The sequence below is a fragment of the Heterodontus francisci genome, chromosome 1 (assembly GCF_036365525.1).
Source record: "Heterodontus francisci isolate sHetFra1 chromosome 1, sHetFra1.hap1, whole genome shotgun sequence".
Classification (NCBI taxonomy): domain Eukaryota; kingdom Metazoa; phylum Chordata; class Chondrichthyes; order Heterodontiformes; family Heterodontidae; genus Heterodontus; species Heterodontus francisci.
In genome coordinates this window covers 171861552-171875468 of record NC_090371.1, presented here as the reverse complement: position 1 = coordinate 171875468, position 13917 = coordinate 171861552, and the positions used below count along the sequence as shown (strand labels likewise).

The following is a 13917-nucleotide window of genomic DNA, read 5'->3' as shown; positions in this document are numbered from 1 at the left end:
AATTTCCTTTGTCAGCTCTTTTTAGGGCTCTGGTGCAAATTGACTGGCAATCTTTGTTCAACACATTAACATATCTGACAAATATTGTTAACATGCAACACTTTACCCATGTATCCAATGTTGAAGTAACAAATCAAAGAAAATCCATAGAGAACACTAAATACTGCCTTGTGCACAATTCACAACTTCCTTCAGAGTACAATCTAAATCTTCAATTATATCTGCTCACAAGGCTACTACATTTCTCAAAATAAAGAACTCTGAACAGTGTCTCAGTGTACACTCCAACAGTCCATGTTCTCCAGGTTTTGGCACATGTTCTCCCAAGTAACTATTGTAACTATGGGTTTACTAAAGAATAAAATATACCATAGACTAGTTCAGCTCCCATGCCAGTGTGTGAGCAGCCAAACCTCCCTCTAAAGTTCATCCCTGCCCTAGCCCTGAACACATCTTTCTCTAGATTCTCTCCCATCTCCCCTCATGTCCACTCCAACTCATCTTGTCCATGAGACCCACTTCCTGCTTCCTCAACCCTATTCCCACTAAACTGCTGATCATCCAGCCTCCCTTCCTGATGCCCATGTTAGCTGATATTGTTACTGGTTCTCTGTCTTCAGGTGCTGTCCCTCTCTGCTTTAAATCTGCCTTCATCACTCCCTCATCAAAAAAAGCAACGTTGACCTCATCGTCCTTGCAATCTACCGCCCAATCTCCAACCACCCTTTCCTCTCCAAAGTCCTTGAAAGTGTCCTTGCCTCCCAAATCTGCTCCCACCTTTCCTGGAACTGCATGTTTGAATCCCTCCAATCAGTTTTCTTCCCGCCACAGTACCAAAGCTGCTCTTATCAAAGTCATAAATGACATCCTATATGACTGTGACAAAGGTAAACTTTTCCTCCTCGTCTTTCTTGATCTGTCTGTAGCCTTTGACTACACCATCCTCTTCCAATGCCTCTCCACTGTCATCCAGCTAGGTGGGACTGCTGTCACCTGATTTCATTCTCATCTATCTAATGGCAGCCAGAGTATAATCTGAAATGGTTTCTCTTCCTGCTCCTGCACCATTACCTCTGGTGTCCCTCAAGGATCTATCCTCGGCCCTTCCTATTTCTCATCTGTATGCTGTTCTTCAGCGACATCATCTGAGAGCACGGCATTAGTTTTCAGACGACACCCAGCTCTACTTCATCACCACCTCTCTTGACTCCTCCATTGCTGCTAAATCATCAGATTGCTTGTCCGACATCCAGTTCCGGATGAGCAGAAATTTCCTCCAACTAAATATGGGAAAGATTGAAGACATTAACTTCAAACCCCATTACAAACTCCCTTCCCTAACTACTGACTCCATTCCTCTCCCTGGCAATTGTCTGATGCTGAACCAGACTGTTTTCAACCTTGCTGTCATATTTGACCCCAAAATGAGCATCCAACCATATATCTGCACCATTACCAAGATTACTTCCACCTCCGTAACATCATCTGACTCGCCCCTGTCTCAGCTCATCAGCTGCTGAAACCTTCTTCCATGCCTTTGTTATCTCTAGACTAATCCAGTCGTGGCCAGTTCCCATGTTCTACCCTCTGTAAACTTAAGGTTATATAAAACTCTGCTGCCCATGTCCTTACTTGCACCAAGTCCTGTTCACCCATCACTCCTACGCTCACTGTTGGGGTCCTGGTCAAGCAATGTCCTGATTTTAAAATTCGCATTCTTGTTTTCAAGTCCCTCTATAGCCTCACCCCTCTTTTAACTCTGTAAACTCCTCCAGTCCACAACCCTCCGAGATACCTGCGCTTATCTAATTCTGGCCTGCTGGCCATCCCAGCTTTTAATCGTTCCACCATTGGTGGCTGTGCCTTCAGCTACCTGGACCATAAGCTCTGGAATTCTCTCCCTAAACCTCTCTGCATCTCTACCTCTCTTTCCTCCTTTAAGACATTCCTTAAAACATACCTCTTTCATCAAGCTTTTGGATATCTGCCCCTTTGTGGCTCGGTGTCATATTTTGCTTTGTAACACTCCTGTAAAGTGCCTTGGGATGTTTTATTACGTTAAAGGTGTTATGTAAACACAAGTTGTTGTGGTTGTTAAGACCAAATGTAGTCTTCAGACTCTTCAGGAGTTAGAGGGCAGTTATAACTGAACCAGAGCATTAAGGTCCCCATTTTCAAGCCATACATTGTTGTTATTTTTATATTTCCATTATAAATTCCAATACCCACATTTATAATGGAAACTTGTCGTGTTGTATTCATCAACTCTCACTACCAATAGCATTGTTGTTACATCCTGACAAGTTTACGTAGGCAGTTTCCATTATAAATATGAACACAGTCTAAGAAGGACTCACTTTTAGAATACCAGGATGTCATTGCTATAATTCGAGTCACTTTTGCCGCACGCATAGCAGCAACTATAGCTTTTATTGATTCCGTATATCCAGTAACTTCAGAAAATATGTGTATTGGGAACCCAAGACAGGACATGATGACATCCTGCTCATTAAAGTGCTCTACAAGGCTGTCAGCTGAGAAGATATTTGCTTCCACCACCTGCAAAAAAGTTAATAATGTATAAGGAATAGTTTATAATGGATTGTGAGTTGTCATTTATATTAGAAATTAAAACCCAATAAAATTCTTCATTTAGTATCATTCTGTCCGTTGAGGAATCTGCCATTGTTAATAAGTGGGCTTCATTGGAGTACACAAAAGAATTCTACATTACCAATAATTACCTTCAGGTTATCATGCTGAATGGTAAGCTTGCTGGGAGTTCTTACAACAGCTTTCACCACATGGCCCTGTTCTAGGGCTTGTCTCACTAGAAACTGGCCAGTTTGTCCTGTGGCCCCAAGCACTGAGAGCTTCATTCTTCAATCTGAAAGCAGCAGTCACGAAGTTACACAGACTATCAGCAGATGGTCATACCTACAATTAAAAATGCAATTTTAAATGGAATAATAATTTCCTTTTAAACTTCTATCACATTATCACATTCTAGTATTTTCTGTAAGAACTCATGCTTTCTTTTCAATCGACATGTAAATTGTCAGAAGTGAAGTTGGGGCTGAATGGTGTAGTGGTCTAAAACACTGCCCTTTCACCTTGGGACCTTGGCTCTGAAAACAGGCCAGACTAACTGGCGCAAAGCCTCTTTCTGTTAGCTGCAAATACGCTAAGTGAAACGAGTTTGCATCGTCTTAACTCAATTCCTGCTAGTGCCTGTCCACAGCCTAAAAATGTGAATGGCATTCAGGGCAGAGAGGTGTAAAAATGGGGTTTACAGTATTCCCCTAAGAACTGAGTTCAAACTCTAGTTGTTAGCTGTTGTGTTCTTTTATTCCATAGCAGATATTCCATTAGCGACATTGCAATTTTTTGTAATTTGCTTTTTATATAGTTGATAATCAAAGTCAATCATTGAGTACATTCAAGACAAAGGTTGATAGCTTTTTGGGTAGGAAGGGAATTAAGGGATACGTGGATAGTTCAGGAAGGTGGAGTTGACATAAAAGATCAGCCATGATTTTGTTGACTGGGGAAGCAGGCTCGAAGAGCTAAATGGCCTACTCCAGCTCCTATTTCTGATATATAAATTTTGAAAATGTGTCAACAAATGCAATTAAAGAATTATTGGGTTGGATTTTCTTCTCCTGTTGCCGGGAAGAAAATGGCAGCCCGTACATGTGGGCCACATGCCGCTGTCTTTCTCATGGTGGCCCAGGATAATGAGCCAGTCGGGCCACCCACCCCTCCCAATCAAATGGAGAGGGTGGGCTCTGCGACACTCATTTAAATTTTTAAAGAGCTACTTCTCCCAATGTACCGCTGAACAATCTATCGCCCCAATTCCCCCCCATAACAATTAAATCCAATATTTGCCCTCTCCCCCCACCAGAACACTTACCTTCAACACTTGATCTTTCCCCCCAAACTGATCAACCTAACCCTAACCCACCCTCCCCTACACTAGTAATTTACATCTGACCCCATTTCCACCTCACCACCAACCACCCCCCACCACAGCACAAAAAAAATCATAAATTCCTCCCTTCCCCACCGCGGCAGTGCCTGCTTTCACTGGACGGGAAAGTGAAGGCGTGAGTGCCAGCTGCTGCCCGGAAGATCGCAGCCCAAAGGTAAGATTGTGGTGAATGATATTTAAATGTATTCATTTGATTAATTTAAATTTGTTAATCCGGGTCCCATTGCCCAGCAGCGGGAGGGCCACCACGGAGCCTCACCCCCGCCGGGAAGATCCTCCGCCCATCCCCCCCACCCCTGCCATGGAGCACAACGTCGGGAGCTCAGTAAAAATTCGGCTGTTATCTATTTTGTTGTTGCTCACTTCCATGGTTTTAGTTCTAAGATACTGTACCACACAATAATGTTTTCTTAAGGGTGAATGTCTTTTGCATTTTGCACTCGCAAAACAAAATAAAAATTCTAATACTGGATAAATTAAAGTAGAATTAGAAACAGACATAGAATCGAGCATTTCTTTGCATTATGATTAATCTAGAATGTTCCCATGTTATCCCCTTCCTAATAACACCACAAAAGTAGTTTCAACAGTTTCTCATTCCCCACTTTTTTGCGTTTTTTTCACCATTCAACAGCAGATTGGATTGAAAAATGGGTTGTCTTAAACAGATGTAATCTTTGCTATTATTCCACCTCAGCATTGATTCCATGTGCTTTACATTACTCCTTGGAGTTTAAACTAGTGTTTCTGAAATTGGACCAAATTATCCTGGCTATATGTCATTGCATGTGAGAACTTTGTTGTAATACCCAATTTTATTATATCAATAAAATATATATATAGCACTACAATTTTATCCCATTTCAATGAAAAATTATTTAAAGTATAATTCAAAAATTATTCAAGTACATCTTTTGTACTTGAAAGATGTACTTGAATGGGTTTTGTTATAAAACAGGAGTCTCCAGCTTCTCTTGCTAGCTAAATGAAGTGATGTGGTACTGAATCATACAGACTAGGAGGTCCCAGATTCACTCTCTGGTTTCTGTTTAGTTAACACAACAATTGGCTTCTATCCTGGACTACAGAGCAGAGGAAAAAAGACACTAATCTCTACCCCATGAGTCAGCTAGAAAGTGCACTTCAGGATCTTGGATGAGAACATGATTAGACTCAGTTATGATAGGTAAAATTTTAACTGCCAAGGGGGTGTAGGTTCGGGTGCACACGAGGGTTTAAATCCACAAAAAGTAGCGGCGGGTTGGAACCCCAACATGATCCCGCCCACTTGTTTAACCCAGGTGAATTTGCAGGCAAGCAGGAAATCCCTGGTTGGGTAAGTAATTAAAATATTTAAATCCCCAATTAACTCAGGATTTAACTCAGAATTCTGGCATAAACAGCCAATGCACAGGTCTTTGAGGTGAGAGCACAGAGGAGAGTCAATGTTCAATGAAACTGACATACTGGAAAGGCTTGTGCTCACAGGACTTGCTTTGGCAGCCTGATTTTACTGCTTTAAAGGTGATTTCCAACTTTTTTCCAACTTACATTGAACTTTACTTACCTTGATCTCAACCTTTCTGCTGCCAACCTTCACTGCAGCATGAGAGTAACTTATGCAGCTATAGCAGGGAACTCTGATGAAGAAGAGGAGCAACTGCACCAACAGAAGCAGGAGTAACAATAACAGCAGCAGCTGCCATCTCCGTAGCCGCATGCCGCTCCACAGGGCAGAGAGGATGGACACAGAGCTCCAGCTCAAAGGAGGCAATATCCCCACATAGAGTATAGAGGCAGAAGAGCAGCTTCCTGGATATGATGGAGCAACAGCGCCTTAGGAAGCTGAACCATTCACGACTGGTCATTGCTGACATCTACAGCCTCCTGGAACAAGATCTCCTTCCAAGTGGTCCTGAATTTCTTCATCTCTGGTTCGTCCAGGAGCAACTGGTGACTCTGCAGGACTACACAATTTGCTGCCCACAAGAGCATGTCCCAGGTCATCAGTGCCTTGTTTTCCAGCTCCATAACTTATGTACGCTTTGTCACAGATGAGGTGAGTCAAACAGAGAGGGCTCGTTCATTTGCTGCAATTGCTGGATTGTCACAGGTAAAGGGAGTCATGTACTGCACACATCTGGCAATCACAGTGCCCTCAGATCAGCCTGGAGTGTTCACCAATCACAAGGGATTCCGTTCCCTCAATGTTCAGATAGTTTGAGACCCCTGGAGGGTTTTCCTGCATGACTGTGCAAGATATCCTGGAAGCTGCCACGATTCCTTCAGTCTATGCAGTCACAGCTGCCACAGGGTTTTGCTCCTCCACAAAGTATGCAGGTGACTCCTTAGAGACAAGGGTTACCCTGTGAGGACTTGGCTGATGACTCCAATGAGGAACCCTACCATTGATGCAGAGGACAGATACAACAGGAGCCATATGACCACAGGGCGATCATTGAGAAAGTCATTGGGTTGCTGAAGATGTGTTTCAGGTGCAATTACTGATCTGGGGATGCCCATCAAGGGTATCCAGAATGGTAATGGTCTGCTGTGCCTTGCCTGCTGTAGTCATGGTTCCTGCAGCCACTCACCTGACTGCCAGAGAAGCCCACGGCGATCTCCTAAAGGCACACTTCACCTAATCTGAGTGTATGAGGCCATCTGACAGTGGCAGTGCTCCCAACCCCCAACACAATTCATTCCAAAAGTTAAACATCCACATATATGCCTAAGGAGGAGGAGGGGCAAAGGATAGGAATTGGGAGCACCTTGAGAAGAGCCCCCACTGCCACGTGCCCTTTCTTCATCTTTCTCTTATGGCCCACCTGCACTTCCCTGCTAGCCAAGAGCTGGAGAGCACTTTGCTGCATTTCATTAAGGCACTGAATGACCAAAGTGAGGCTTTCTTCCATCCTGTGTAAAGTGCAGATTGAGTGTGCAGGCCATTGGTCTGGAACAACATCCACTCGGTGGTTCTCCATGCAGGTGGCCACTCTTTCCATGGAGGTGGGCTCATTGCAAATTCTTGAGACATCATGTTAATCATATTAGAAATGAACTCCTCCAATCTCTCTCATTGCCTCTGGAAACGCTGACAAAAGCACACTCATTTTCAATTGCTGCTCCACAAATTCCCTTTTTGTGGATGACCCCCAAGGCTCAGCATCTACGTCCAGCTGAGCATTGCTTGGAGAGTCTATTACCCTGTGACGGGGACTCTCCACTGCTGTCCCTATCCCCAGCACCTGCTCCTGCTCACATGTGACAACCTATCTCTCTTTAATGCAGGACCCACTGAGATGAATGTATCTGCACTGGTGGAGGGTGTGCATAAGTCATGTGACAGTGCTTCCTCAGAGTACTTGTCCTTCTCTGACGACTCCTCAGCCTCCTCCTGCAGAAGCTCCGCCATCACATTTGAAGGACATGTAGGACATGAAAGATATAAGTGAATGCTGACATGAGGAAAGGGTTCAAACTTGACATAGTGCATATCAAGGCATTTCAGTTAATGGTGACATCAATTCAACATGAGTGACAGTTCAGTGCCAAGTGTCAGTGTGATATCTCACGCTGTCACCAGGTCTGTGGGCCATCTCCATCTCTCCATCACTGACACCTAATGTCTATACTACCCTGCCAATCTCCAAGCCAGCCTTCTCCACTGTGGTCAGGTTGGCAATGCCTGCAGGTCCACTCCCAGTTCTATATCTCTCCCTGGAGTTGTGGCTCTCTTCAGCAAAAGGAGAAGCCAGAGAGTTATGACTTCGAGAAGTGGAATGTATGGAGAGAATGAAAAGAGGAGGGTGACTGTGGGAATGAGTGCAAGAGGGAAATAGGATGATGGTGAGTGTGAATGTTGCGATGGAGATTTGAGGAAGTGCCTGAAAAGAGAAAGGAATGTGTGGAACTGCAAGGTGTGTCGGTCAAAGGAGTGCTGTGCCGGGGAATATTAGGGAGGTTAGACAGTGACACTGACACCTGAGAGTTGTATGCCACTCACCGTCCTGGCTTAAGGAGGTCATTAAACCTTTCTCGACACTCTATCCAGGTCCTCGGCAGCAACTCTCCTGCTGCAGATAGCCTTGGCCACATCCAGCCCGCCTGTTTCGTCAGTGTGGCTTGGCTCTTCCTCCCATTCTGAGGAAACAGCACGTTGCTTCTGTCTCTCACTGCCTCCAGCATCATCTCAAAGGAAGATCCAGAGAACTGGGGCTGGCAGACCTCCCATGTCATCCTTCCACTTATTCACTTCCAAGAGCCTTCATACTAAAGGTTTCCTGCCACCAATCTGACCCCTACCAGGGTCCCTTTAAATAAAAATCCTTCGGTTGACAGAGTGTGGGTCATCATCATGTCTGTGCTCTGTGATTGGTTGGGAAACCCGGATGTGGGATGCTAATATTGTGGCTGAGTTAAACAGCCACAGCAAAGACAATTTCAACTACAAATGGGTTCCTGGGCTGCTACTGGCACCCCCTCCTGTGTGCAGGTCGGTTAAGTTAAGATTCCGTCCGATATCCCCAACATTCACTACCTGAATTTATAAATGAGAAGATTCGGGTTCCCAGCACCCATGAAACTGTATTTCCAGGTGAATCATTTTCAGGAGAAGAGCAGGAAAAAGAAAAAATGAGCCTTCAGCTCAGTTTGTGTTCCACCATGGCCCTCAGCTCCTGACCTCATTACAGCATTGGTTCAAATATGGACAAAAGAGCTGAACACAAGTGGTGAGGCGAAAGTGACTGCCCTTGCTATCAAGGCAGCATTTGACTGAGTATGGCATCGAGGAGCCCTAGCAAAACTGGAGTCAATGGGAATCAGGGGGAAAACTCTCCGCTGGTTGGAATCGTACCTAGCACAAAGGAAGATGGTTGTGTTTGTCGGAAGTCAATCATCTGAGCTCCAGGACCTCACTGCAGGAGTTCCTCAGGCTCAACCATCTTCAGCTGCTTCATCAATGACCTTTCTCAATCATAAGGTCAGAAGTGGGGATGTTCGCTGATGATTGCACAATGTTCAGCACCATTCGTGACTCCTCAGATACTGAAGCAGTCCGTGTAGAAATGCAGCAAGACCTGGACAACATCCAGACTTGGCTGATAAGTGGCAAGTAACATCTGCACCACACAAGTGCCAGGCAATGACCATCTCCATCAAGAGAGAATCTAACTATCTCCCCTTGAAATTCAATGGCATTACCATCGCTGAATCCCCCACTATCAACATCCTGGGGGCTACCATTGACCAGAAACTGAACTGGAGTAGCCATATAAATACCGTGGCTACAAGAACAGGTCAGAGGCTAGGAATCCTGTGGCAAGTAACTCACCTCCTGACTCCCCAAAGCCTGCCCGCCATCTACAGGGCACAAGTCAGGAGTGTGATGGAATACTCTCCACTTGCCTGGATGGGTGCAGCTCCAACAACACTCAAGAAGCTCGACACCATCCAGGACAAAGCAGCCCACTTGATTGGCATCCCGTCCACAAACATTCACTCCGTCCACCCCCGACGCACAGTGGCAGCAGTGTGTACCATCTACAAGATGCACTGCAGCAATGCACCAAGGCTACCCAGGCAGCACCTTCCAAACCCGCGACCTCTACCACCTAGAAGGAAAAGGGCAGCAGATGCGTGAGAACACCACCAAGTTCCCCTCCAAGCCACATGCCATCCTAACTTGGAAATATATCGACATTCCTTCACTGTTGCTGGGTCAAAATCCTGGAACTCCCTTCCTAACAGCACTGTGGGTATACCTACCCCACATGGACTGCAGCGGTTCAAGAAGGCAGCTCACCACCACCTTCTCATGGGCAATTAGGGATGGGCAATAAATGCTGGCCTGGCCAGTGACGCCCACATCCCATGAAATGAATTTTAAAAAAGACAAACTATGAGATGACATAGCTCCTGAATTTCTTTGGGGCTTGGAGTGGAGTAGTGCTGTAAAAGGGGCAGCAGATGATGAGGGAATGGAAAATCAAAATGCTCAAGAGGCCAGAATAAGAGGATTGCAGATACCTCAGAGGGTTGTGGGGTTGGAGGAGATTACAGGGATAGGGAGGGGTGAGACCATGGAGGGCCTTGAAAACAAGGATGAGAATTTTAAAATTGAGGCGATGTTAACTGGAAGGCAATGTAGGTCAGCAAGTACAGGTGAACGGAACTTTGCACAGGACACAGGCAGCAGAGTATTGGATGACCACAAATTTACAGAGGGTAGAATGTGGGAGGCCTGCAAGGGTTACATTGGAATAATCAAATGTAGAGATTTCAAAGGCATGGATGAGTGTTTCAAAACAGATGATCTAAGGAAGGGGCGAAGTCGGGTCATGTTACAGGATTGGAAATTGGCACTCTTGGTGATGATGTGGAGGTGTGGTTGGAAGCTCATCTCGGGGTCAAACATGATACCAAGATTGCAAACAGTCTGGCTGAGCCTCAGACAGTTTCCATAGAGAGAGATGGATTTGGTGACCAGAGAAAATAGTTTGGATAGGGGATTGAAGACGATAGCTTCGGTCTTCCTAATAATTATTTGGAGGAAATCTCTGCTCATCCAGTACTGGATGTTAGCTTCTTTCCCAAGCAGCTACCAAGCACCATACTTTGCACCCTGCATCCCAACCCACCTCCCGCCCAGCACAAATCCCCCCCCCCCCCAACCCCAAGCAAAGTTCAGCTGACGCCCAAGATGGCCCATGCTGGCACACGTACCCACGACTTTTATGTAAACAGCCTTCCCCTGGAACCTCTAGTGGGTCAGGAGTTCCTCCCATTGGTGGGAATCTCAGTCTACCATAGATATGACAGCAAGTTGGAATGGGGAACTTTGGTCACACGGTAACTATTGAATGATGGCAAAGCACAAATGTTGGTCAAATAAATATTTTGTGATATAAAGTGACTTTGATCAAACCTGAATTTTAGAACAGTCTGTACAATTAATGCACTTCGTTGAATAGACTTAAATATCACATTATTTTGGTAATATATCCCTAAAAGGACTTTTTTAATTGAATGCAACCACTTATCACATACGGTCATCCATGCATTGATTTTAAAAAGACACTCCAATGGTGTCATTGTGCCTCTTTCCAATCTAGATAAAACCAAGTTACATTTCTAGCACATTTCCTTGCTGATGCCCTTTCCCAGACAAAAGCTTTTATCAGTAGCCACAAAAAGCCTGAGTTCCATTGGAGGTAGCATGACACACACTGTCGTTGTTAACAGTATACAATACACAAACTGTGGGCCGTTTTTTTCTTATTTGATTAACAATTTGCACATTCCTGAACATTCAACCCAAATGTTGACCAATGTTCTTCGCTGGATCACGAATCAAGAGGAGTTTGATTTTCCTTAAACATCAAAAGATTTAGTTCCCGACATGCTCTAATCCTAAAACTGTCTATAACCAGCCTCTCTGTAAAGTAAGATCAGAATTTATGATGCTTCATTTTTGCACTTGACATCAATCCAGTTGTCACAAACTAGACAGGGACTTCATAACAAATGAAACATTAAAGATTTCCACATATAGAGCCTGCATTATTTATTTATTTAGAGATACAGCACTGAAACAGGCCCTTCGGCCCACCAAGTCTGTGCTGACCAACAACCACCCATTTATACTAATCCTACATTAATCCCATACTCCCTACCACATTCCCACCTTCTCTCAATTCGCCTACCATCTACCTATACTAGGGGCAATTTACCCCATGGCCAATTTACCTATCAACCTACAAGTCTTTGGCTGTGGGAGGAAACTGGAGCACGTAGCAGAGACCCACACGGTCACAGGGAGAACTTGCAAACTCCACACAGGTAGTACCCAGAATTGAACCCAGGTTGCTAGAGCTGTGAGGCTGTGGTGCTAACCACTGCGCCATTGTGCCACCCATTGAGTAGGATCTATTCTGTGGATAAAATGTACCATACAGTGGAATATTGAACCATATGAAGGAAGAAGGGCCCAGCTTTAATCCTAATCTGTTCTGTATTGGTCACAAACATTCTCGTACATGGAGCATTTAGAGTGGTCACAGTAGCCAACCTGTTCCAGGAAATGAGCCTGAGCCAGATCTCATCAATACAATAAAAAAACCTTCAAGAGTTTATTTATACTACAATTTATAATATAAATACACCCTGAATCTGGAGTCAGGGCCCAGCCTGACACCAGAGATTCACTTTGAAGTTAGTTTGTGCCTTAACACTGATTTATATTTTTGCATTGATGCAAAGTTGAACCTACTTTGAACTGGGGCTAAATTTGTAGTATAATTGCACCCCAAGTCTATTTTGTTATTTTATGTTTGTCCCTGACCCTTTCAATTCAGAGCACTGAACTGTCAACATCAGGAGAAATATTAGGAGCAACATTTATCATGAGAGTGTCGCAGGCTGCCCAATATTTAAATCTTAAACATTTTTAATCAACACATGCTAAAACAGTTCCCATTTGTTTTGTTGCTTTTCTCGCTATCTGAACATGTAACAATATAGCGATCCAAATAAAAATCAACGACTGTCAGTTCTAATAAGTGGCATTTTGCAGTTCTGGAATTTCATGTTGCTCAGTAAATCAGGACTGTTCACGTTTAACAAAGTTTTTCACATCCTCAGGATGCCTCAAAACACTTCACAACAAATTCATTACTTTGGAATTGTTATGTGGACAAATGCAAGTCAGTGGTCAATAGTCAAAGTATAAAACAAAAACTGAAAATGCTGGTGTTACTCCAGAATAGACAAGTCAAGGTTTCAGCTGTGGAGAACACTCTGTCCAAACTACTGCCTAAACTACTTTGCAATATATTTGCTTTGGTTTCAAATCTTCAATGTTGTAGCTTTTTCGTTTAACAAACTATGACTGTGGATTTTATCGACACTGGTAAGAAATAATAAGAATGCACGACCAATGTTGTTACTTGGGTTTAATCCCAAATCAGTTATGATCTAACTAGAAATACAACAATCTTACATATTATAAGTATTAAAATTCTCCAGCGTGTAATATAGTTGACAACACAATTTAATAGGATCTACTCACTTAATGAAAAATAAATTGCAGTACAGTTTTTCCCTTGAGTGCTATTGCTGATGAATGATTAAGGTTGTCAAAGTTGTGTGCGGCGTGTTGGCAATCAATGTCTCTGCTTTTTAAATCATTCCACAAACAACCCTTCAACCTCCACCCCGCCCTCACCTAAGTGACTATTTTTCTATAGCACTAATACCATTGCATCAATAGTGTTTACTGTATGCCACATTGACCCTGAAAATTGATCCACAGTGCGTTAAGTTAATAATTCTTCATTCCACTATAAATAAGTAACTAAGCCTCTTGAACTGTGTCAAAAAGACTTATCTGTAACTTCCAACTGCTTCTCCAATCTCCAACTAAAATTAATGTCAGCTTACCTGGGCAACCACTTGATCCAACCACTTGGTGTGATGATGTGGATTTGAGTGCAGCCACTTCATAGCAGCATTATATATTTGCTTTTCTTTTTCCACATTCAAATCACTGGGAATGATAGTTAAAACAGATCACTGTCTTTAATAAACAGCAAATTATACTTGTAAGAGAATATTTTGAATGCTTCTGATCAACTAACTGATTTTGTCATTTTGACTATACGTAATCAAATAAATTGATTTGCACATGATCAAAATTAAGTTTAACAAATTAGGTGGGAAATCCAACTCCTAATAAAAAATCCAACATTCTAATAATTTTATTCATTATACATAAAAAGCAAAAGTTAGAATTTAAACCGAAATTACCAGCAACCCTAAAAGAGAAGTTCAGTTAGAGTTTGAGTGGGTGTGATATGTGTGATGACATACACCATAAGCAAATACTGCTCTGACTTGAAGAATGGAGTCAGATAGCTTTAAAA

The 13917-nt window shown here is 43.4% G+C and overlaps 1 protein-coding gene across 2 annotated transcripts in view; it reads right to left on the bottom strand.

Moving 5' to 3' along the window:
- Positions 1–13200, bottom strand: part of LOC137373646 (flavin reductase (NADPH)-like) — a 29669-nt gene extending 16469 nt beyond the window's left edge. The window contains exons 1-3 of one of the 2 annotated variants that reach the window (XM_068038758.1): positions 13065–13200; positions 2745–2937; positions 2358–2559 (exon numbers count right to left, since the gene is read on the bottom strand). In XM_068038758.1, coding sequence (XP_067894859.1) covers positions 2358–2559; positions 2745–2879 — 337 coding nt within the window. In that variant the 5' untranslated portion in view covers positions 2880–2937; positions 13065–13200. The remainder of the gene's footprint in view (positions 1–2357; positions 2560–2744; positions 2938–13064) is intronic. The other variant, XM_068038765.1, reaches the window with a different exon arrangement.
- Positions 13201–13917: the final 717 nt, after the last annotated feature.